This window comes from Notothenia rossii (genome assembly GCF_949606895.1).
Source record: "Notothenia rossii genome assembly, chromosome: 8".
Lineage (NCBI taxonomy): Eukaryota > Metazoa > Chordata > Actinopteri > Perciformes > Nototheniidae > Notothenia > Notothenia rossii.
In genome coordinates, this window is record NC_136906.1 from 64,776,710 (window position 1) to 64,803,912 (window position 27,203).

The 27,203-nt window shown below is 39.5% G+C and overlaps 1 protein-coding gene and 1 long non-coding RNA gene across 2 annotated transcripts in view; one reads left to right on the plus strand and one right to left on the minus strand.

Moving 5' to 3' along the window:
* The window catches only part of nbas (NBAS subunit of NRZ tethering complex), a 184,705-nt gene that overhangs the window by 138,343 nt on the left and 19,159 nt on the right, over positions 1-27,203 (plus strand). The window contains exons 47-48 of the mRNA XM_079645282.1: positions 861-1,044; positions 26,756-26,895. Coding sequence (XP_079501408.1) covers positions 861-1,044; positions 26,756-26,895 — 324 coding nt within the window. The remainder of the gene's footprint in view (positions 1-860; positions 1,045-26,755; positions 26,896-27,203) is intronic.
* On the minus strand, positions 5,532-8,605 carry LOC307015093. The gene is made up of 3 exons (XR_013801420.1): positions 7,439-8,605; positions 6,618-6,695; positions 5,532-6,504 (listed from the first exon to the last, which is right to left on the minus strand). It is a non-coding gene; the product is annotated as an uncharacterized lncRNA (long non-coding RNA).

A 27,203-nucleotide genomic window follows, 5' to 3' on the forward strand; every position in this document is an offset into this window, starting at 1 on the left:
GACAAGAGACACCCGCCAACATGCCTGGGAGCTTCTTTTTTTATGACAACATTTGGATAGCACCTGCTACTGTATAGCCTGACCGTCAGCCAAACGAATCAAAATAAAACGAATGGGTCTGTGACAAAATTACTCCTCATTTGCTCTCTGTCAGTGTAGTTAAACACAAAGCATTTCCCTTTTTCTGCTCTCTGGTGAAGGCTTTAACTAAAACATAGTTTCATTATGAATGAATCATTCAAATATTTTCTTCATTATTTGGTTAGTCTATAATATATCAGAAAATGTTATTAAATCCCAAAGTGACTCTTTCCAATGTCCTGGCCAACCAATAGCAAAGAAAAGAAGATGAAACCAGTAGATGTTGGGCTTTTATTTTGCTTTAAGAATTACATAAGGGATTACACTTTGATCACAAAGGTTTTATTCTCTTTTTTTTCAAGTCAAGATGAAGCAGTTCCACATGTTAGGACACATACTGTACCTAAAGCAACACATGGAAAATAATCAATGAGGAGGTACCGGTCTATGCGAGGTACATGGGCCATACCAGCTATATCCATAACACAATTCACAGTCAATAGTTATGTAAAACATTGGCCTATGTCTTTAAAGTCTTTTTGTAAAACACCTCTTAATACTGTATAAGCGGATAAGCGGGAGAAGATGGATGATGGACCTCTTAATATATTTGAAGAAGAACAATGATATTTTGTAATAAAAAGGCAATTTCAGAGTTCATCCTGCAGCCAATTGAACAAAGACTCAAACATATATATGTTTTTGTTTTTTTTAATTAATCATACATTTAAACAAAATTGGAAGTTTATGTTGAACATTTCCCCCCCCCCCCCCCTCAGTGACAGCACGTTGACCTCCGATGACCTCCTGGCGTGGTTGCATCCATTCTGCGGAGACGCCACGCTGCCCGTGAGGCCTCGAATCGACGTGCTGCAGATTCTGGAGAGCAACTTCAGCCTCCAAGACAGCGACGTCCGTCTCCTGCTGCTCTACAGAACTCAGGCGGTTCTAAAAGACAGAGAGGTACGGAGCGACTCACACAGCCATTACTCACCGTCCCTCACTAACAGGCTGGGAATTTGAGAGCTTTTGAGTATGCATTACTTCAGAAACAACTTTAATCCCAAGCACTTTAAAAACATAACACTGGTACTTGATGTGAAGGAGGCTACACATGTCCGGATGTTTTTCCCTTTTTCTTTTCTCCAAGGTCATAACATCAATCGTCGGTCATACATTTAAAAATGGTACTTGAAATTGATGGGAGGGGGGAAGAGATAAGTGGAATGAAGGAGAGCAGAGTCGGAATGGGGTCGTGAATATGTTAAGAGGAAGGATAACTGACTCACTCTTCCGATTCTAACACGTGAATGTTGACACATGCATTCTCATTATGTAACATTATGGGCTTTCAGCTATAAAAGAGGTTTACTGCTAAAGGGATAAGTAAGATGTAGTTGTTTTTTGTTTATTGATGCTGCCGCTAAAGCTCATGCTAACACTGAGCTGAAATCCTGACTATGGTTTATTTAACCCATAAATCCTCTCTATTCAAATCTATTTAATAATAAATAATAATAATAATGATACATTTTATTTAATACGCCTTTCATAACACCCAAGGACACTACAGTTTGTTGAATATTCTAAGAGGTAAAAGCAACAGAACATGTTAAAAACACAAACATACCACCATATTTGAATGTGTTTTTAGAACATGGTTCACTTATTCTATTGCATGATGCAGATGGCAGTCATTTATAGAGACATTTCAGTTGTCATAGTTGCAGAAGACCTTTGCAAACGTACATTTATAGAATCATAAAAGACCATCTGGTAAAATCTCATTCAATGGCATTAATATGAGCATGACCTTCTGTGTTCTGTATTTGCCAAGAAATCTGGGACCATTTAAATGTTTTTCTCTCTTAGGTTTGTAGCCATACATTACATAGTTCTACTAGAATAGTAAAGTACTGGTCTTCTACAAAAATGAGGTTCTAATACAACAAAACTGTCCTGCCATTTACAATTCAAGGAAACACATTTTCTCCAGGATTTTGTTGATTTTGGCAAAGTCATTTCTAATCAATGTCCGCTGATGGAGGATGTCGGGTTGGATTTGTGCATCAAACAGACGAAACGTTCAACTAGAATTCTGCCGTTTGTGTCCTGTATTAAACGGAGAGTTAATGTAGATTTACGTTTAGTTAGGTTAAGTTACGAACAAACTTATTTTATTCCAGACTATAATTTAACCCTTAACATTTTTAAATTGGAAGTTTGTGAAACTGAGGCTGTCATCCTGTCTTTTAGGAATGCAGTTTGGTTGCATGGGAATTTAATTTAAAGAGACAAAGTGATTATTTATGTGCCATATGTTAGTCTCTCCTATGAAAATAAATGTGTTTGGTTGTCTATCTGAGTCTAGAGCCAACATAAATGCTTGTAAGCATGCCTAAATCCTCTGTATATTTGTCGTAGTGTTTAATGCATGCTGGGTGTTTGCACCCCCTTCCTCTTCCTGGTGTTACCTACAGTATCATTGAGTGATTAGTCATTACGTTTCCTGACTGGCTAATTAATGGCCCACGCAGGTCAATTCATGTGTAAATATATGCACCAAGCCGTGTCAGGCCATTGTCAGCGCAGGTAGACAGAAAGGTGTGTGGGCCCGAGCTCTTGAACTAATTGGGCAGACTCCAGACATTTGACAGGCTCTGATGAAAGACACACACACACACACACACACACACACACACACACACACACACACACACACACACACACACACACACACACACACACACACACACACTTGCCCTCTTAAGCGAGTGTACATCCAAGGGATCAGTTAATTAATCTTGTTAAAGATGAATCAACTTCTTCTGAAACGAGTCTCTTGCTCTTATAGCGAGACCCGTTTCAGATGAAGTGCCACTTCCTCTTGTTTCTCCCTAAGGCCACCAAAGGGCCTTTTTAAATGTGTGAGCAAGGATTTTATAGCCAAATGTCACATTTATTTTTGGATTAGAATACTTTTTGGAACGATTTTTTATGTCCACATGTGTGCTGACACACAAATTAAAACAAACACGTACATATACCAACCCTCCTATTATTTATTGCCTTTTAGATCCTAATTGGAGAGACAGTTAATTGTCTCCACTGGCTGTCTCTTGGGTGGAAATAATGGCACAGTAATCACGTTGACTCGGTTGGTACCACTCCAAAGCAGCGCTGGTACTAATGTTGGTTCCCCGAGAACATGCCCCAAACGTGGCGGTGCCCTGGTCTGACCTCATCACTGGGGTTTAGAGGTAGAAAGTGAAAGGGAACTGTAGTTATAGGAGGAGAGAAAAGTGGTGGAAGCCAGACTCTGATGGAGACAGCTGGGGGGAGAGAGGAAAGGATAGAAGAGAGTATTGTTCCCTGTCTGTCCCCGCGGCCCCTCAACTAATCAGCACAATTCCCTTCTAACTTTTTCGCACTCGCTCCCCAGGAGACGCACAGTCACACACACAGACCCATGTAGCCGTCTTTCACTGCATATTCAGCCCTCCCGTGAGGCACCCATACACATGTTCGCTCACTCTTGCACACTGAGAAAGACTGCCTGCTGTGATTTCCATGACAACCGTGCTGTCATGCCACAATTTGTGAGTGAAACGGATATCAGTAGTATGTTTAAGTTTCTCTCATCTCTCCTTTTCTGCCGCTGTGTGTTCGCTGTTCTGACAAAGGCGTCTGATTAGCACTGTTGTCTGAGATCACAGGCGGAGGCAAAACAGCCACACACACACACACACACACACACACACACACACACACACACACACACACACACACACACACACACACACACACACACACACACACACACACACACACACACACACACACACACACACACACACACACACACACACACACACACACACACACACACACACACACACACACACACACACACACACACACACACAGTTCTCCTAATTGTACAGTCCCTGCATAAAGATCACTGTTTGTATGTCTTCATCCAGGAAATTGAGAAAAACTTGATTTTGATCTTAAACATTATCTTTCCCTATCCTCCATTTCTCTTTGTCTCTCTCATTCCTACCCCTCTTGATATTTATTTCTGACTCTCTTTCCTCAATGTCAACAATACTAAAATATAATTTAAGAATTAAAAAAGGAAAGGAAAAAGAAACACGTTTTTCATAGAGCGACAGGGGACTCACGAGTTATTAATTTATATACTTGTAATTACTTATTTTTCTGGCAAATTAGGAGATAGCAACGTTTTGAAAAGTTATTTAAAAAAAAAAAAGTATTTCTAAGAAAGAGCTCAAAATGTAAATGTTTTCATTAATTATACAGCAGATTAGAATGCATGAAACTACAGCTTGTTGTTTACGTTTTTAATGGATCAAGTAATTATTCCGGATGAAAATTGCTGTCATTTGTCTATTTTAATATGCTACAAATCATCCTGGTTAATTGTCTTTGACAAATTACTGACGGTATGCTAGACTTGCATTTTGTTAATGTTTTAATTTTCCATTGACAATAGGGAAAATAATGATGTAGAAATTAGCATATTCAAAGGGCCTAAAAACATGTAGTGTGGTCTGAAAATGCAGATTATAAAACAAAGGTTTTTAAAGAAAATAGTAGGATACAGTCAAAGACACTAATTATAACGTTTGAGTAGTTTTGGTCTGCTCTGACCTACTGATGACTGATATGTATTTATCAATGTTAGCTCAGCCTGAAGCTTTTTGGTTGAAGACCTTCCAGGTAGTTGGCTGCTTGTCAATTCAGAATGAACAATAGCAAATAGGGTCAACTGAAAATAAATCACAAGCCAAAGGAGAACTGATTATTGTATCCGACTCAGACATCCATGTTGTGTCTCTGTTCAGATACTAAAAGAATAGGATTTTGTCTCTATGCTAAATATAATGCTATAGCTAGCCATTGGTTAGCTTAGCTTATCACAAAGAATGAAAGTGTAACACATTTTACAAAATGTATTCAAACAAACAAAGAATAAGTTGTTAATAAGTGAACTGTGAAATATGCTGGAATGGATGGATTTATCTAACGTTGAGCATAGCGAGGCTAGCTGTTTCCACATGTTTCAAGACTCCAAGCTATGCTAATCGGCCATCAGCTATAGCTTCATATTTACTATACAGATATGACAGCACTATTGATGTCATATGCAATAGTTAAAAACAAAATGTACAATGTCAAACATACATTTAAATTGCATTTGCCTATATGCTACTTGGAGTTGTGATTATAACTATAAATCTATGTAAATAATACACTAAAAATATCTATCCATGTTTTTTGCTGTGCACTTTTGTCTGATAAGCTGCCATAAGCTCGCAGCCTAGTGCATCAGTACCACTAGGGACTCATTTAAACCACCTCATCTAAATCTGTGATAACAGATTGTGGGTCACCTGGGAGGAGCTGACATATTGAAACAGCTTAGGTTGATATGGCAAACCTTTCAGATTTTTTTTTTTATTATCCTAGACTGTCCCAAAGCAAAATTAGATCATCTTGTCTTACATACTGTACAGTATAAGGTAATTTTCTCATAGACTTCTACACAATCTAACTTCTTTATTTGACTAATGAAGAAAACCCCATGCTTTCAGGTTTAATTCATTTCTGCCTAGACCTTACTTTTCACACCCGAAATGTTCTCCAGACAGTTCTGGTCACATGACAAATGCAAGTCTAATATTTAGTGTTGAGAGGTAGATAAAGCTATACAGCTCTGTTGTCATTGTTTCAGTTGTTTAAGTACCATGTTAAATACATCTGTACAGCCAATAACTAAACGTTTCCTATTGTTCACATTAATAAGATATATACAATTAGTAGGCATTGCAATGTCTTAACTCAATTTGTATTCATGTTACATTATCGGTGATTATCACAGTTGATTAAGCTCAAAGGTTATTGGTTTGCCACTCTCCTGATAACCAGCTTGCCTGTGTTTCACAGCTGCATTGTGTATTTCTACAGATCTGATTCACTTACTGTGTAATCCTCTATCCTTGCCTCATTGCGTTGTGCGCACACCTCTTTGACAGCACGTCAAGAAATCCTCAGATCCCCACAGTCTGTTAGGATCTGAAAATGCTTGTATTCTTTTCACATTGTCTGTCCAAGCCTCCTCCTCCTCCTCCCATTCTGCCTGCCTGCCTCGGCTGTCTGCATATTTGTCGTCTATTCATCTTCATCCATATACAGTGGCTTTTCGGTATAATACATCAGAACAAACATGCATTCAGCAGACCAGTCCCTGTTAGGACCAGACGGATGGTTTTTATGATGGATGCAGTTTAGCCCAGTGGTGTCCAGACTGGGTCAGGCCGGGCCGTGTCAGTGGAAAGGCCACTGCATGATTCACAGCCGCTGCCGCACACAAACCCAGGGATGATGGATCAGAGGGAACTAGAGAGCCAGAATTAGAGAGAGGAGGGAAATAATGATGGATCAGAGATGTACAGAGAGAGAGAGAGAAAAGATTCACAGATGATATTGAAAAAGAACAACTGGCCACTTACTTCAACTATACATCATCCTTCCTCCCTCCGGCAGCAGCCCAACACACACTCCTCGGGCACAGACACTCACAGAGACGCCTAAAAAGGGAGGAATTAATGAGCCCAATTGAAATGCTGACATTTAGGAATGGGGAGGAGGTGGGGGAGATGATATGGGAGGAAAGGGAGGGAGGGTGTGAGAGGTGAAGCCAGGGATAGATTTTGTGCTTTCATTTTTGAATGATTAGTCATAACAGCAGGGCGTCCAAATGTCACCACTATCAAGATCCGAGGGTCTATTTTGTCCGTGTGTCTATAGTGTTCGTTTGGCCTTTATGTTACTCATAACAATATACTTAGGGTCATTTGTTTGTGGCATTTCCTAGACAAATAGGTGACTACTTATTGTCATGCTACATGTGTGCATACATATGTCTCAATGGTATGCCTGCTCTGCTGCATCCTCAATGATTGAGTGTAAAGACAGTAGTTCTACCACTGCAGATCTAGCAATAAAGGAAATGATACACATTTTCTAATTATAAATACATGCATGTAATTCCTATGGTCTAAGCAAAAAGATTAGTAAACTTGAAAAACTCATATTCAAGTATGGAACTGCTTTATAGACCATTAACTGGGAAGTATGTTTTTGATGACACGAAGAAATAGAGTAGGAGTTGATTGGTTGTCCCCATTCTATTCAGCTCACCATGTTGGCCATGTTTGTGTGTACCATGTCACGGTTTGTGAAGGAAGAAGGACCCAAATGCAGATATAAACTGAAAAAACTCTTTTATTTCAAGGCTATGATATAAGCAATGACAAAACAGAACACTCACCGTAGAACTAGTCATGGCACAAGACGAACCGACAAAGACAGACAGAAAACCCGGAACTTAAATAAACACAAGACTAATCACACAACAAGACACAGGTGAGGAGGGAGGAGAAAACACAGGAGCCACAGGTGAACATAATCAGACAATTAGACACACCAGGGAAACTAATGACAAGAGGAAAAACACAGGGGAAAGGACCAGACAATAACCCAGAGGAAAACATGACATGGAAAACAGCAAAAACACCCAAACCTACAAAACTATAAACGTGACATAACATGAGAATCGTGACATACCATTGCCATTACAATGAATGCTAAGGGCTAACTGTGGTAGCAGGTCGCTAATCTAAGGGAAGTGAGACGAGGTTTTGCAGTAACGACTTAACAAAGCAGTGGTATAGAGCTAAAGTAAATAAATACAATTGATACATTTCAGGCTTTATTCATAGACCCTTGTCACAGCTCAGGAAAAGCACAATACTATCATTGAGTGACAACTTGTTCTGCTTAAGTTGGTGGAATTAGCAAGTTAGCTAACTATGATATTTAGCTTGCTATAGCTGGTTTCTGGCTTTGAGTCTGAGTGGCTCATTTCCACCCAAAAATGATTGAACCTACTAAATTCTTTATTAACGTGGCTTCCCCTCTGATGGCAACATCAAGTGATATAACACAGACATAACTTCACAGGCAGTGAAAAAAGGGGAGTAGGGGACATGGCCATCACATCATGGCCTTCACACCCGTGTGCACTCTAAATGTTGTCGGGAGGAAAGGAAGGTTGCAGAGGAAATCACCCTGCGTGTGTGTGAGCATGAAAAGTCATCATCTGCGCTCATCAACAGTGATCGCTGATTCATGCTACAAGCCCCTGTCCTCCCTGTCAATGTCATGGATCATTTGCTGTGACACGCTGTTTTGGTGCTTGGCTGTTTGGCCTTGCAGTGCATCGTCTATCTAATATGGATGAAAGGAGCAGAGCGGGCTGCGTTAACCCCAACCGAGCTCTTTCTCCACTCCGCTGTATCTGAAGAACGTTTCATTCATTCTCACCTGCACTCTCCTGCAATGTGTTTATAATAGTTTGATTTGATCAAGGTTGAGTTTTTGAGTTTGACAAACACATTCTATTTATTCTCAAAGGACTTTTTTCTAATTTTGTTTCTGATCACATCTCTCGTTTGGACAGATTTTAAGCAAAGTAACTTGGGATAGACTTAACCCTTCGATGCATAAGTGGGTCTTTTTTGACCCGGTGAGATGGTTTTCTTTAAGTATCTTTGTAATTAAATTTACATTTAGTTTTTATCATTTCATATTCCAGCTATTCCTCCAAAAACATGTTTTGGATATCATGCCATTCACATTTTTTATTTAAATTGTATACATTTTAAGAAATTGTAGTTTTTGTATTACTACCTACCCCAAGCTTCCATAAGTGGGTCAAAAATGACCTGCATGCATTTTTTATGGGAACCTTTGATTCTTATCACCTGTTGCTGTCAGGAATACTGTAGACCACACAGACTACATCACAAGTGACACCTCTCAGGAAGATTATTTTACGCAGCAAGATCTGATACCTGTCAGTATGATAATAATAATAATACATTATATCTGTATAGGGCTTTTTCTAGGAATCAAAATCGCCTTACAATAGAAGGTAGGGTGGGGGGTATGGGACTATCAAACTTGATCAGCCGGCATGGATTGATGGGGGGAGGGGGCTGGCTATGAGTAGACAGAGGGGAAGAGATGAGTTTTGAAAAGGGACTGGAATACTGTACGAGTCTCAGACAAGCGGAGATCTTGGGGGAGGGAATTCAAGATCCTGGGAGCTGCCACTGAAAATACTCTGTCCCCAATGCTGCTTAGTTTGGACTTGGCGGGGACAGGAGACGGGCTGAGGTGGATCTAAGGGACCGCTGGGGTTGGTAGCGGGTGAGAAGACCAGTGAGTAAGGGGGGGGGGGTTGGGGTCAGATGATGGAGGGCTATAGGTGAGGGCCAGTATTTTGTAGTTGATGCGTTGGGAGACGGGAAGCCAATGAAGGTCTTTGAGGACTGGTGTGAATGGATCTGGCCCTTCCTACATCCAGGACATGGTTAAACCGTACACCCCAGCACGTGCACTCCGCTCTGCATTGGCCAAACAGCTCGCTGCACCCTCACTGTGAGGGGGACCCAAGTTCCCATCAGCAAAAACACGTGGGTTTGCTATCCTGGCTCCAAAATGGTGGAATGAGCTCCCCATTGACATCAGGACAGCAGATTACACTTCTTCCGGCACAGACTAAAAACTCATCTCTTTCGACTCCACTTCGAGCGATAGAATTGCTAACAAAGCACTTATATACTAATAAAGGACTGGCTTATCTAAAGCCAGTTTAGTAGCACTTGAAACGTTTTAGCTCTATGAAACCTGATGTACTTATATGATTCTGTTGTTTGTATCTTGTTGGTCGAACGCACTTATTGTAAGTCAGCTGGATAAAAGCGTCAGCTAAATGCAATGTAATGAAATGTGGTGCCATGATCTGGTGTGTGTGAGGAGTCGGGCGGCTACATTTTTTACAATTTGGAGTCTATCGAGGGACGGGGAGCGGATGCTGTAGAGAAGTAAGTTACAGTAGTCAAAGTGGGAGGAAATAAAGGTAGGATAGGTCGTTCAGCTGCAGGGCAGGTAAGAGAGGGCATCAATTTGCATCAATATGTTCAGAACGTTTTTTTTCAAAATGTCTAAAATTATAAATAGGGAAAAATTAAATATAAAATATTTCTAGTGTGAACCAAAATATAATACTAAATATTATACAAGTGATTTTTCTTAATCAAAATTACAAAAATGGCATAAAAACACATATTATTCTAATATGGGTCCTTTTTGACCCACTTATGGAAGAGTGTAGGGTCCAGTCACTCTAAAAATATACTCTGCCTACTTGTAGTAATTTCATTTCAGTGTTGTGTTTTTTTAGCATATTGGTTTAACCCTTGGCTGTTCTGCCAACCATATGTATTGTTATATAGTCATCCAGACAGTATCAGCTCTTTCCAACAGCTTCCTATTTGTCACTTTATTAGTCTGCTAGTTTCTCAATCCACCTTTCTTTCTCCTTCTGTGTAAAAACTGAATATGAATTCTTATTTGTTATGCACCAATTAAGCAGAAAATTACAGAATTCCATCATTTCTGGACACTATGTATTAGGGGTTGTATGCATGCGTGCGTACACAGAGAGACAGGTGGTCGTGTTGTACATGAGGTATTACAAGCCTAAAGAACTATGAATATTTGGAATTAATGACTTCTTAAGAGTGTGCATTTATTTATCACTATTTGTGCGAGTATATATGTATGTATGTATATATGTGTGCATCTCCTATCCTGCCATACTGTAACAAATCCCCCTCCACCTGCCGTATATTTAAATATTAAAGCCAGAGTTATGCAAAAGTGAAGGGAGAAGATTCAGCCTTGACACACATCCAACAAAACACAATAAAAAGGAGACAAAAACGGCTCCACAGATGGATGACACGCCACTTTGCCGTAACTGCAGCATTTGTTACATATGACAGGAATACAAACACAAACCTAAGTGGGAGTGTTGTTTGTGTTTTCACTGCAACCAATCATGGCCATTGAGCCTCTGTGGTGCACAAACACACACTCCCATATTACTGTCTCACAAACAGGCGGACGTGCTTTTTCAGTCTAGTGTTACAAAGTTGAAAAGGGAATGAGAACTTTTGGATTGTCCCACTAGGGATTAAGTGAGAAAAGAAAGAAGATGGGGCTGAGCCGAGGGGAGACCAGGTGGGGAGGAGAAGCTGGACAGGGAGAGAGATGTATGAAAGTGAATGAGCCTGCAGAGAGGGTTATACAAGAAGAGAGAGAGAGAGTCTCTTTCCAAGTAGATCAATAATAAATGTGATGGGGTTGAGGACGCTATCTTATGGCCACACTCTAATGCAACAGGTCAAGGGTCATTGCCTTGATAGCCAAGCCTCAGCTATAACTCCACTTGTTTTGTCAGCTTTTATCTATCCCCCTAGGCTCCTGCGTGGAAACTTTATTTATACTCCATTTTTTATTTTAACTCTGAGCCTGGAGAGAAGAACACTTTGTCATCTCGGGGTGAATCGTTGATGATTCAGTCAAAAAAAAAAAAACACCAGACAGGAGGCTGTGCTACAAAGTAAACAAGAAAAGAGAGGGGATGCAGAGAGGGAGACAGACAAGAGGAGAAATGAGGAGAAAAGAGCCGGAGGACAGTTGAAGTGATAGGAATGGGCAGCACGGAGCCAGGCGAGAAGGAGGGAGGAAGACGGAACAATCTGAGATGAAGTGGGGGCACTCACACGCTATCATCTTTTTTTTTTGGCAAGCTCTCTGCTAATCTGTGGCGCCTGGTGAAGCTTTCCTTTAACAACCTGAGCATACGTGACTCCATCTTAAACATCCATTCATTTCACTGTTGAAATAGTTTGTTTAATACAATTTGAACAATTAAGGCGTATGATTGATTCTGATCTGAAGTGGTCAATGTTCTTTTTGTGTCTTCGTCTAGCATGTTCCCTTCTCCTTGGCCTTCGTCATACCTTGAATATTCATCAGCCCCTATAGCACGCATGATTAAGAAGAGTCTGGCCACAAATGGGTTTTGTGTGTGTGTGTGTGTGTGTGTGTGTGTGTGTGTGTGTGTGTGTGTGTGTGTGTGTGTGTGTGTGTGTGTGTGTGTGTGTGTGTGTGTGTGTGTGTGTGTGTGTGTGTGTGTGTGTGTGTGTGTGTGTGTGTGTGTGTGTGTGTGTGTGTGTGTGTGTGTGTGTGTGTGTGTGTGTGTGTGTGTGTGTGTGTGTGTCAAGCAGGTGTGTGTGTCAACATGGCTTGAAGCTATAAGCATGGTTCTTCTTCCTACACTTGATCTGCTCTTTCTTTTCTAACCACTCCCCTTCTGTGTTTTGTCTTCTGAGCTCTCCGTGTCTCTTCTGTCTCTCCTGAGGCACGCGCCATTATGTATACTCAGGTGTCATGTTATACAATGTGGATCTACAAGGAGAGGGAGCAACACAAAGGATAACGAATCGAGGGAGAGGTTCAGAGACAGCCGTATTTGTTTGTCATTTCACTCGTCTTCTCATGTCGCACTTTGCATGCACAACGAGGTGTGTGTTTTTCTCTTCTCCACGGACGTGCGTGTCTTTATCATTGCGCTTATGTTTTCCCTGCATGTTTTATGTGTTTCACTTTCAAGCCGTAATAAACTCCCCAACCCTCCACAGGCCCCGATGCTTTGCCCTTTTGGTGTTTGCTTCTCTTTGCTCTCATTTTGTCTGAAACCTGCACTCTCTTATCGTCCCCGCTCACTTCCTCGGCATCGCTCATTCTCTGCCTCGCTCGGCCCGCCTCTCTCTCCCCTTGTGAAGTGTGCGACCTCTGCAACTTTATTCTGCCCGTCGCTGGGGACATTAGCTTGAGCGGGTCAATGAATATTGATGAGCTCATTCGCAGCGTACTCGGTAAAGGCCAGACACGGAGATCTCTGGATCCCAAGGCTCCGGGCAGCAGCACTCCGGTCCGATCCACTGTCGGGCCCCTGTCCCGTGTTTCCCCCCCTCTCCTTTCCCTCTCAGGTCAAGGACTGAGATAATTGCCAAGTAACGGAGAAGATTATCAGGCAGATTTGTTGACAGGGGCAAGAGTTCACCTTTGTTTTATTAAAGCTCATATAAATTCAGGAAGGATGAATGCATCTTTGACTTGGGTCAGAGAGGCTAAGAATCTCGTCAGATACATAACCGTCATTTGAACGATTTGCTCATCATAGCACCTGGGCATCTTTATTGTTTTGTTGTTGTTTTTTGTTAAGAACCCCATTTCTTATTAACTTTGTGAATAACAGTCATTAGATTATCATAGCCTTTTCAGTTTCAGATAATTAAGTAATTTAAATAATTGTTCCATCCTGCTTTCCAATGTCAAAGTGCAGCTAATACATATTTTGACTTTATCATTTCTTTGAACATGTTATGTAACACGGTGGTTCTCAAAGTGGGGTCCGTGGCACTCTGCCAGGGGGTCCGTGAAAAGTTTTTGGATTCATTAATCTAAAAAATCATGATATCATTTTTTTTTCATTTTTTTTTTTTTTTACAAAAGGCTTTATAGTTCAACAAATATTTTATTTTTTTAATCTAAAATAGTTCATAGATTACGTTCTAATCTAACAAATCTATACATTTAAAAATCTAGCGCGTCACCCGTTACCATGGAAACAACAATAACTGGTACGTCAGTCAGAGAGCGCCACTGCTAGCAAACTACGAAGATGGACAGATTTTTTAAAACGACCGGTTACGGCTACAAATGAAGTAAATGAAAAACAAAAAACAAAAGTAAGGAAATACGATGAGGAGTATCTCCAATACGGATTTATTGAAGTGGAAGGGAAACCGAAATGTCTGATATGCCTGCGGTGTCTTGCCAATGAGGCGATGAAGCCTGCCAAATTGAAGAGGCACCTCGAGACCAAGCATCCAGATTATGTAAAAAAAGACCAGGCTTTTTTTGAGAGGAAAGGCGAGGACTACCGCCAGCAACAACAACGGATGGTTAATGTTACGTCTGTTTCTGCTAAAGAGCAGACGACGAATTTAGGACATGTCTGCTGATATCAAATCACAACTGCTGCAAAGACTGAGTGGGTCTAAATTCGCGGTTCAATTGGATGAGTCCACTGATGTGTCCGGCTCTGCGCGGCTCATCGCACTGGCGGGAGAGAAGAGGGAGAGACGCAGAAGTGAGACTGACTGAGATTACTTTGAGCAACATGCATGGGAATAAGTTACAATATAATACATTTGTGTATATTTCTCGCTATTCAGATGGTCTGCTGCTGTTGCGCAATGTGCAGTAGTGTCCTCTTTTCGCACCATGACATTATCAGTTATGAATTTGTTTTTCACTGCTTGAGAAAATGTCAATTGTGTGAGAGTTGGCAGCCCTGTGAACTCGCTTGACATTATTATGTATGAAACTGCCAATCAGATTTATTTACTTATTAATCGAAGGTGCCGGAACGCTGTTCTGGATCGTTCCGGCCCACTTTAACCTGTGTGTGTGTGTGTGTGTGTGTGTGTGTGTGTGTGTGTGTGTGTGTGTGTGTGTGTGTGTGTGATCTTCAAGGCCATAAGGGTCAGACAAGTGATTCAGTGTTCCCAGATGTTTAGGCTATCTCCAGTGTTCCCAGATGTTTAGGTTATCTCCCCCATTATGTTGATTACTCTCTGTGAACCTATTAAAAGGTCTAGCAAAAGAGAGGCGCTTCAGAATTGACGTGGCATCTCTACCGGGCAGTCAGATCGTGACTGCTGTGATTTGTGATGTGAATTCTCCGGCCGATACTCGTAATAAACCACCAGTGTTTGACATCAAAGCTCCAACTCTCTTCGTGTCTCTCTGAGTTCTGACTCTCCATTGCTACAGAAGTTTACCTTACACTTATATCTGTATATGAAGAATAGCCTTTTTAACTGATATCTCATTGAAACAGTTATGTATGTCCCACAACTAAATTGGGCAGCAGCTAAATCCAGCCACTATCCTGCTCAAGCTAACTTAATTAGCACTACTGTTGCTGTAAGTGCCGTCTCAGTTTTTATTTGAGGTTCATTTATGAACTTTGGTGTAGTTAAGAAGCCTTTAAACAAATGATTCACACGTAACAATTAATTATAACAAAGGATCAATCGCTTTATCCTTTTCTATTTAAATATAGAAACAGACATCTGGTAAAAACAAAGCTATCTTTGATGTGTTGATAATACAGGAAAATACATTTTCTGATATCCCTGATTAAAATGGAGAAGGAAGCTGAAGCAACCAATGTTTTTTTGGATACAATTATCAGCCTGAAAGTGATACATCAAAACCTTCCTATCTAAAAAGCTTCCCATCCAGCTCAGAAACTAGCCTCTGTATGTACTGCTGTCTGGATTTTGTGGGATGTATATATATATAAATAAGAAAACTGTTATAAATGTCAATACAAATTGGTTTCCACGCTGGCAGGAAGAGTGTGTCAAATATCCACCTTTGAACAAGTGACCATCTTGTCAATTGCTGTTGGCATTAGGACGCAAAATAGAATCTGGGGGTTTAAAACTAAAAATGTCTCCCATGGGACTGACAGTAAAACCATTTTAACATTTGCCAATTTACAAAAAGTCATGACAACCTTTGTTGGTAAACCTTCAACAAACAGTCACCTGAAGAGAAGGTGATGGCCATTTTCATTCTGCAAACTGACACTGTTTATCCTACTCATTTAATAGAAAGGTGGTTATGATGGCACGAGCCAGCGTGATTGGCAGAGGTAATAAGATGTGACGAGTGAGAAGAAGAGAGCTGTCTGAAGGGACAGTGATGTTAGGACCGATCATTAACCTGTCTACCAGAGGTGATGATTTACTCACTACACACTTTAACAAGCCAGTCACAGGGTCGGCCTTTGTCAGCTTTGAAGACATGACACGTTCTACGTCTGCATGTGTATGTTCTAAATGTGATAACTGGTGTGTAAATGGGGCTTTTGTTGAGATTGTTCTGAGCCGTACCGACCATGAACATGTGTTAGTAGGGCCTGTTGACATGTGCTCCTTTGTCATTTCCACCTGGAAACTTGGTAATGGAAATGTCCTTTTCCATTACTTTGATATTTCCTATCAATTCCATTCCATTACTAGGTTGTTTTGAAGCAATAAATACTGGATTGAACACCCCCATATGGTTCCAGTTTTCATCTCCACGTCCTTGAAGTGAAATGTCTGTTTGAAAGGTCTGCCTTATATACAGTATATAGCATGTTGTTACAGATGTTTAATGTGAGGTCAACAGTGGTTAAAGCCCTGCTTATGGTGTGGCATCATGAAAAGCAAAGTCAGTCTGTTGGTTGGTCGTTCTACCACTTCAGTCCAATCTAAAATATCTCATCAACTAGAATGAATTGCCATAACATTTGGTATAAAGCTCTGTGGTTTCCAGAGGATGGATTTTAAGGACATGGTTTCTCTTGCAGCACCGTGAGTTTAACACATTTTGTTTTTTATACAAGTGTTTCGACAAGTATGGGATGCAATTGCACAATATTTAAAAATCCATGGTTTTTCAGACAATGTTCCCTAAGGACTTAATTTCTGTCTTTTCTTCTAACGGCACTATAAACCTGATAGTTGTTATTTTATTCAAGTTAAACTTCTTGACAACTGTTACATTGATTGCTGTGACATTTGGTACAGATATCTATGAAAGCCAGTCCTAACGAATTTAGTGATCTGCTTGAATTTTAATTGGGAAACATCAGAAGCTTTACATTGTAAATTGACAAATACTAAAAACCCGCCTTACCCAAAGACCTGCCCTGCTCATTAGCATTAGTTGCCCTCCTCTGTTTAGAACCAATAAGAAGTATTGGCATGCTAGCAGTCTTATTCAAAATAGTGAACCATTCAAACGTTAAACCTGCTAAACTTCTGCATGCTAGCCTTTTTATTGGTGGCGTATTAGCATGCTGACGTTAGCATTTAGCAGCATAAACAAAAGTATGCGTCTAAAACTCTACAATTTACAATGTCGATCTTTATGAATCTCAGTAGGATTATATGATTAACCTTTAGCACTATTCTCAATGGCAAGTTACTACCAATATGTGCAATTATTTTGTTGGTTTATTTATTTTAAAAAGAACCTGTACCTCTAAATTTCCACCTATAACCACCCCAGATCTGGCCTTTATTCTATCGTTGTGGGTTATTTGTGATTCAACTCACAAGGTCTTATTAAAAGGGCAGACAGAGAGACTGGGCTTTGAATGTCTACTCTTTTAATCTGAACCTCTGATGAGTCTCTTATTTTTAAAGTTCAAGTAATAGTTTTTAAACTTTGAACAACCTTTAACATAGTGCTTGACCAGCAGCACTGATTGTTTATTTCTCACAAGTGGTTATTCCTGAGAATCCTCTGCTGATTGTGAGTGACTGAGCTGTTTGTCTCCAACATATCCTGGCTCTAGTTTTCCTTTTGAATCCAACGTGTTCCTTTGATTAATAATACCAAAGCATACATAGAATGTGTAAGGCTGATTGATCAATCACTGTTATCTTCTGAGCTATGATAGACTTTGACAGGTTTTCATCTTGACTGTAATTAATCCGGTCTCTAGATGACTATAAACAATTGCCTGATGTCTTGAATATTTAGCTTTAACAGGTGGAAGTAGTCACTCTCTGTTTCACTGAGGTATTCATGTGATGAAACCGTTTTAATGTTACCAGCCGATCTCAATAATTTAGTGCGGTTGGGCCACATCCACTATTAAGAACTGTGGGAAACCCTGGACATTGTGAAATGTACCAAACGTTTATCTACTCTCAATAGCACTTTGATCTCTGAGTAGACCAGCTGAAATATTCAGGAAAATAATGTCTTAATTATGGGCTCTGCGGCCTAAGAAAGCTCGTTGAGCAATTCAAGGTAAAAGGTATTTAAAGACTGCTGTGTTGATTTGATCAAATACGTGAGATGTATGTAATATCTTAACCTCATCTACTGCGTTTGTCACAACGTGGAATTAAGTCACAATCAGCAATCACGCTTCAAACTATTTGTCATTTTAAAGATCACCTATTATGCAAAATCCACATGTTCATGTCTTTTATACATAAACATGTGTCCCCTCTGTGTAAAGAGATTCTGAAAGTTTCAGGAATAAAGATTCGCTCACCTGTCTGAAAATGAGCTGATCAGATCATGGCCACTTTATGATGTCATAACGATTTGTTGGGGCCAATAATCAACAAAGGTAACACCCGCCCACCTTATCACCTGGATCTCCTCCTAGAGCACCATTGTGTTATTTTTAACCAAATATCTTTCAGAAGGGCGTGGGGAGGGGCTCCTTATTTTCATCTAAAGTAACAGACAGAGAATCAGCACGTTTGAAACAGGGCTGAAACAGAGGGGATTATGGGATGCTACAATGATCTGTTTGGTGTTTGGAGCCAAACACTTCAGAGACATGTTTTTTTTATATATCTGAGACCTATAATATATTGATGAAAGACAGTGTAATAGGGGCCCTTTAAAACCCTCCAACATCCTTGTCAAGTTAAAACTAATTCTCAACAAATAAAACAAATGTGCGTGAGCATTTGATTTGATCTCTAAGAAGTTTATTTTGAGTCTAAAATAAGTCCTTAAGGTTGTTTCATTCACATTTTTGGGTTTTAGGATAAATCGAGACAATGATTTTCCCTGATGTTATAACTTTGGAAGCCGGGAAAGTATCAAACCAAAGTTCATTTCAATATTATTCAATTCTTATGCAGTGGTGCATGTAGTTTATTTTAGATAACTGAAAAGTGAAATAAATATGAACAGTTTTTTCAGTCGTCTCCCGTAACAAATTGGCCATTCTCTTTATTTATTTCAAATCAACCTCAGACACTGAACCAGCGTCTGTCTAATCAGTTCTTGTTACAAGTGGGGTGAAATCTTTCAAGCGAGCCCCTAATTTGCAAATGCTGACTGACACTTTGATCCCAGTTTTCTCATTTGATGTCTTGATTACGGTTCCTCAGAGTGCACAACAAATTGGCTCTTGAACTAAAACAACTTTGAAAGATTCAAATACGCACATAATATTTGTGTTGTAATATTTATGTGAGTATATATGAATACAATTACAAAATGGGGCTTTCATGAACATTTAAAAGGCACATGACAAGTTTATTGACATCGGTTGAAACTCCAAAATCGCTCCTAACTGCATTTCTGTCACTGTTACCGGCTTGACTGCCAGGAAGCACATTATACTATTTGCCATTACATGACAAGAAAGGACAAACGGCCAGTTTATCAAGTCATTGTACGAAAACTCACCCTTTTATTCACCTTCGCAGCTTCATGGACAGCGCTCACTCACCAACAAGTGACAGTGCTTTATGATTAGTTGAGAACAGGAGTTGACAAAATGTAAGCACCTTTCACCGTGGCGGTAATAACTCAGTAAAACTCTTCAGGGGGATTGACTATTATATTACCGTACACTGCAGCATTTTACTATCGTACTTTTTGGGGGGCTCCCTTTCCTGATGTGTTTAATATTGTTTTATGTGCATGTAAATGGTAAGCAAAGGCCACAATTCCAAATACTCTCCCCCCCTTGCCAGATACGCCTCAATTGCACCCCTTTTGTTAGCACCCAGAACACAGTGACTTTGTAACAGTCGTGTTACTATTGGGTAACGCTCCAACACATTGTATGTCATAGGATAAGGCAAGGGACATGTCTAAGTGGTTGACTGATCAAAACAGTGAAGGCCAGCTAACCAATCAGAGCAGCCTGGGGTCTGGTTTCAGACAGAGGGTGAAAAGAGGTGCTGCAGCACAGGCAGTATTAGAAAAATAAAGAGCTTTTTTTTAACATAAAAGCATGTAAACATGTCACAGTAGAAGAGGCACAAAATACATTTATGAAACCTGAAAATGAGCTTAAGAGGAAAAAGTTAATTTATTTTGAAACCAACCATTAACAATACTGTAGCATGGAATACGATTTCAGAAAAGTACTTAAGCTCATTAGAAAAAACCTTAAATATGCATTTCAGCTCTTAGATGTTGGCAAACAATCAACAAAAAATACCTCAAAAGATGATTGGGGGCTCACATCGCTGATAACCTTAATGTTCACTTGTGCGATTTAGTGTACTGTATAGCAGGGCTTCCTTCATTCAAGTGTGTCTAAAGTTACCTGCAGTATGACCCTCAAGTGTCACCTGTGTGTTGAAAGCCGTTACAATTTTAAAAGACTACTGGAGAGCGCTTTGATGTCGGAATATTTATCCATGGAGGGTTTATTCCTTCAGGAGAGACGGTGACATATGGAGGAAATTATTTCACAGGATTTTATTGAAGCTCTGTTTCAGTGGCATTCAGCTGATTGTTTTTGAATGTGTTTGCATGGTCCTTATTATGTTTTGGTGTTTATGTGTGTGTGGGTGTCTTCTTCTAAATGAAGTGAGAGAACTCTCATGCCAGTAATTCTCAGGAGGAAAAGATGACTACACTTTCATCTGTCTAGCCCTCTCTCACACACACACAAACCCACACAAACCGTCTACTGCAGTCTTTTTATTCCTTAGCTCCATTTTTATTTTTGATGGTGTGTGTGTGTGTGTGTGTGTGTGTGTGTGTGTGTGTGTGTGTGTGTGTGTGTGTGTGTGTGTGTGTGTGTGTGTGTGTGTGTGTGTGTGTGTGTGTGTGTGTGTGTGTGTGTGTGTGTGTGTGTGTGTGTGTGTGTGTGTGTGTGTGTGTGTGTGTGTGTGTGTGTGTGTGTGTGTGTGTGTGTGTGTGTGTGTGTGTGTGTGTGTGTGATCGCACAGTTGCCCCAAATCAGCGTCTGTCTTTCTTACACGCACGCACACACAAACACACACACACATCTCCTTTTTTTACCCCCTGTGTTATTATCATATGCTGATAGCAGAGTTAGACTGCATTGCAGTTTTTAATCAGAGTAGAGATACCCTGTCTGACTACACAAGCCTTTTTGGACACACTACAGCACATTCTGTAATTGCTGTTTGTCCTTTAGAAATGGTTTCTTGTACAACTTTATAAAACATCAGAAGTGATGACATTTTTATCTGTCTTCTTAGTTCAGGATAAAGGAAAAATATTTCATATGTTTTGTGCGTGTGTGTGGTAATGTTGGTAATTACAAATGTCAGTGCTGAAAAGAACAGTTTATTGACCCAATATTGCTTTCCAATGCAATACCAATTTACAAACTTGCACCAAGGTACAGTACACAAAAGCCCCAGCATCCACTCAGGTTTTCCCTTTTCGCTGTTCCGAAAAGTAAAAAGCTTTTAAAGAAAAATTAAACCGGCTGGTAACTATAGTTCTCAAAATTCATTCTCTTCAGCATCCTCCATCTGCTCACTTTATTTCCATGCTTTCTTCTCACTCCCCGTGTCCCTGTGCATCATTTTGCTAAAAGCATGGCTTCTTGGAGTCACAGTGAGCGAGCTTGTAACATGTGGTTGACATCATTGTAACAGCTCTGTTTCCTGTGCCAGCAGACAAAAGAAAAGGGTTTCTGAAGCTTGAAATTACAGGCAGTGAGAGCTGGTAGCTTTTTGTTTGTGTTTGCTTTCATGCAAGTTCTGCTCTTTGTCACACACCGTTATAGGGTGCTGTATTGTTTGTTGACCTCGTAGCATTAGCAGTTGCAACTGGCTTACGTGAACTGCTCTGTTGATGTTTGTTTGTGTGAGTTTGTGTGTTTGTGTGTCTAACTCTGGCCCCACTCATTTTTTTTTCTTTTTTTTCCCCCTCTCTATAAAATAGCTTCATATCATCCAAACACATTTTTTGTTAATATTTTATTCAAAAAGATTCAAAAAGTTAAAGAAATGTTCATAGCAGTGATAAATTGTTATTACCAATAGAATAATAGCAGTAGTTAATCATTCGAGGAAAGAAAACCTTCTCTTTACTGTTACCAATGCATCAATTTTGAATTCATAGTTGTATTTAAATCGATGATGAATAACAGCTGTTAATAAAATCGGGATTCTTATTTTCTTTGATTTTACTGTCTGAAATGACTGATACTATTGATTTATGGGTTGTTGCTACGTTAGCTCGCTAAATAAACTAGTTTGAGCTTAATTTAATGGATACATTGAATGTGGTACATTCGTGTTTTTTTTTATGTAACCCTTTGTACATCCCCACAAGCTAATGCAGCTATGATAGGAACCTTTGGCTTGAAATTAACACTCGGTTACTACTGCAGTTAGCTAGTGTGTCAGACATGCTAACAGGTTGCAGCTAATATCAGAGTAATTAAACAGACTGTTTAATCTCTCACTACTGCAGTTAGCTAGTGCGTCAGACATGCTAACAGGTTGCAGCTAATATCAGAGTAATTAAACAGACTGTTTAATCTGTCACTACTGCAGTTAGCTAGTGTGTCAGACATGCTAACAGGTTGCAGCTAATATCAGAGTAAATAAACAGACTGTTTAATCCGTTCATTACACTGTTGTGTTTGTGGTTTTGTAAAGGCAAGAAAGAAACACAATTAAAGAAATCTAAGGATTGATAGGCCTGTGTTGGCTATAAATCAAATTGTAAAGTTAATATTTGTAGGGGAGGTTCTAAAGGTTGTCCTCCATATACTTTAGCGAAGTGGTGACTATGCAAAAAAGACAAATAACAAATATACAGAGAAATTTAAGATGTTGTTTAATTGTTTATATATTTATGATCCACGTCAAGTATTCAGTTTCGGCTGCATTTCTAGTTTGTCCAGAAGTCTTCCTATCAGGGCTCTATAAATAAAGAAATACCGCAGATCTGTAATATGTAATGCAGCCAAACCGTGTATTACAATGCCATTATGTGATTACTTTCAAAGAGAAAAGAAAGCACACTCGGAATAAAGTATTATTTTCTTCTTTTAAAAAAAAATGTTTTTCGGATTTCATATCGCATTAACACCATATCCCTACTTGCATTGTGGCTAAAACATCCAGTCAGCGAGCTCAAACCATAGCTGAGGATCTTGGGTAATCAGTTCAGTGGCTGTCTATCGCAATGATGCTAGAAATGTCCCTTATAGGCCTACATCTGTTTCCGGTTATTTTTATTTTGAAATTCAGTTCCTGACGGACTCCAAAAAAGCCAGAGATTATGGAATCAAACAAATAAATAAAAACAAGGATAATTGTGTGTTTATTGTTGAGTAAATAACAGTGTGCTATTTAGAAAAGAATAACAAATTGGAAGGAAAAAAAGATTTTTAAAAATACAGATTTCAGTAAATCTAAGGATTGATAGGCCTGTGTTGGTTATCCTAAATCCAATTGTAAAGTTAATATTTGTAGGGGAGGTTCTAAAGGTTGTCCTCCATATACTTTAGCGAAGTGGTGACTATGCAAAAAAGACAAATAACAAATATACAGAGCATTTATATTGCTGTCTAACTTACTGAACCTGGTACGGACTGATGTAAAGAGACAAGAGGGACTACGTTTTGTAAAGAGGCAGAGGGAGGAATATATGAAGAATGATTGACTGGGAGACCATGTGTCACATCCAATTTGCCAGCTATTCTCTGCTTAGAGTTATGGTATTGTATTATGACAGGCATGTCCCTCCCTTCCTTATTCTTCTCCTCTGCCCTGCTGCACTCTGATCTTTCTACCACACCACTGAGGAAATGTTGATTTTAATCATGAGGCAAAATTAATTACCGTCCTTCCTGGTTATGAAAATAAAAGCCTCACAGCCATGTGGTAATTGTCAGCGATTTAATTTGCGGTCTACTGTAGGTGATATTTAATAAGTGTCTGTGTGTGCAAGCGGGTGAAAGGATGTAGGTGTGTGTTTATATTTCAGACAATTGCATATTTTGTATGTGTTTGGGTACAATTTGTAATTTTCTACATAGAACATGCAATCAAAATATCATCAGGAAATCCCACGGTCTGGCATACCCTTGAATTTTCAAATAATGAATAAATGTGGTCGTAAAACTTTTATAACATGCTTCAATAGCAAGAGAGTGTTCAGTATTCATAACACAGTAAGGCAATAACAATGATGAACAGGCTTTGGGTTGCGGTTTACATTCAGGGATGGATTTGAGAGTTCCAGATGCACTGAGGGATTTGTACAGGTAGTTAAGATTCCATTTCTGTTTCCCAAATGACCTCCATTTCCAGAGGGTCCTGAGCTTCAGCTTTGCTCATTTATTGCTCCATACCCCATCATAAAGCGCTCCACTACACCATCCTGCAAGAATCTACTGTGCTGCTCACTTATTTGCATGTGCATTTGCTTGTGAATTAGAATATTCAATAGCACTGATGACTCTGAACTCTAGGAGTATCAGTACTTCATGAAGGATATCAGCCAGAGTGAATACTGATTCATTACCAGTCATCCAGTGTAACTCAATTACAAGAGCTAGTGGATTATATGGAGCCCCACGACTGACACAACCAAGAGTGTAAGGCCAGTTCATAATTGGAAAGTAAAATGGTTTATAAATTTGACATAAAGATGTTTTTTTTTCTTTACTTCCAATAATTAGTCAGTTAGCCTGCCTAGCCGCCAACTGTTACAAGAGTTTCTCAAGGCGTGCAAGATTCAAGGGTTTTATTGTCATATGCACAGTAGCTACAGTGTAGTTATGGCAATGAGAATCTTAGGTCCCAAGCTCCTCCAACAATGCAACTTCTTATTAATAGGACATAAGACAAAATAGAAAAATAAAAAAACAAAAAATAGTGCAAATTTGGAGAAGAGCTAGAGACACGGCAGCCATCCATTACTTAACTACCAACGATGTATTAATGTATTCCATTGTATTTCGGTAACGTTCCTTAGGCTCCATGTTGATGCACTTATTTTCTTTGTATTCAGTAACTGAATATTATTATTTATTCTTCCATTCTTTGAAGACAAGGGACATCTCAACTGCCATTGTCACTTAGTCTGTAAAATTCTCTTTTTATACGTGTTCACTTTTTTGAATCTGGGAGTCTTTCCTGTCGATGTTTTGTAAAGCTGTTCTTATTGTTGGGTAATAAGATGTATATATGAGCTTTTTGTTGAATCCATGGCCATTTCACTTTTTGTAGCTCATTTAATTTACTATAAAAAGGGCTTTTATTTTTCTGCCTCAGTTAATTCAGCAGTAACATATGTATATGTGCTTACCCGCAGTAGCAGCCAGTGAACCAACAATATGGGAATTTTTTGCTTTTGACTGCACAATGACCTACACAGCATCAAACAACTCACCTGCATTGCGCCACTGTGGATTTCAACAAATATCTCTCGGGGATGTGTTTCATTTAAACGCTTTATAATCAAGGGGTATCCACAACACATTTGAAATTCAACATGTAGTGATGAATGAAGTCATTGCGGCCACAGGAGCTCCAATCAAACATAATTCAGACATTTGTTCATTTAGTGTCAGCTGTTTATTATTTATGATATTCTTTTGAAAGCAATATTTCATCATGTATAAGGATTGTTGTTGTGGTCTTTTGGCATCTTAATTAATCTATTTATCTTCTCTAAAGAAAAGTATATTTATTGCCTCAAAATGCATTTCATTAAATAACTGTTTCATTTGCTAAACCAAAAAACATTAGGAGCTAGATCAAAACCAGTGCGGAGATGTGCACAGATGGTTTCTGTACTTACTTAACGCCATTACAAAACTGTCAAAATAAAGGTTTTAGGAGAGATATGTGTTTACATGTTCATTCAGACACCGTTTCTAGGGTCTTAAAATATAAAAATTAGCCTGTGTAAAGACCTTTTATACTAATGAAATACGGCCAGGCTTTACATGGATACCCATTTTAATAAATGTGATCCCACCGCTGAGACTGAAACTATGTTTTATGAGCCTGGCTGCGAATGATGTATGTGTTGTGCCGGGCTGTGTGTGTGTGTGTGTGCGTGCATGTGTGACGGCGCCTGTCTTTGCAGCAGCCATGCTTTGGCAGGTTGTAGTTTTCCCCTCAGAAATCAGCCGCTCTCTGAACTGTTAAATCACACTAGAAGCCAACCTTTGAGAAGAAAATTAATTACTTTCCCTCCGCCTCCTCCTCGTCTCATTTTTTCCACATTAACCCTCCCTCATTCCTTTTTTACTCTTACACGCTCCCTCTAGATCTCTCGCTTTTTCATAATAGTATAGAATAAGTTTGGCCACAGGCACATTTTTTTCCAAACTATCAAATATGACAAATGTGATATTTTGCATGAAGCCTCTGTCCCTCCTTTCAATGCTGTGTTTGAAGTTTGCTTTGATACTGGCTGTCTGGATGGACTGGTTGTGATTGCGCAGTTCATTCAGGTCGCATATTTGGCACATATGCCTTTCCCACAAACTCTACTCCAATCATTAGGTTGTCAAGTTTTACCATCACAATGGAGAGCTTCATTTGAAATCAATGAACGTTGCTCTCTAGTTGCTGTTTCTTTTGTGTGTAGGGGAACATAATAAATCAATGGAAAACCACCTCTCAGTGGACAATGCTGGCATTTACCATCACATTTATCCAAAACATTGCAACAGATGGTTACTCTAGTTATTGAACAATCTTCATTCCCCTAATTTGTGCTTTGTGCTCAATAACCATGGCTGGCATTTGTTTGTTGGTCTTTAATTAATACGCCTGGCTCACTTCCCGTCTTTGTCTCCAACCTTTCCTCTCAGGTTGAGATAGAAGATGTGGAGAACGAGGAGAAAAGACACGCCCTTTTCCTGGAGCTGCTGGAAACTTCACAAAAGTGGGAGGACTTTCAGCTACTATCGCTCCTTCTACAAGCGTGGCCCCCCATGATGAAAGAGGAAGTGTAAGACACATTTCTTTATTATTTTTTCACTGCTCTTTTGTTTCTCTCAAGGTTAATGCATTGGTTTTATGAAATGTCGGGAATACACTTATCCATGTTAATGAAGGAAGCTACAGAAAGCAGCTGGTTAGCTTAGCCTAGCATACAAACTTAGCTAGCCTGGGTATGTCTGAAGGCACCAGTACCTCTAGATTTCACCTATTAAGACATTTGACTTTATATGGTTTTTCCAGACAAAATAAGACTGTAGTGACCAGTTGTTTTGCTGGACTTCATTTGACCAGGCGTTATGCTAAGCTAAGCTAACT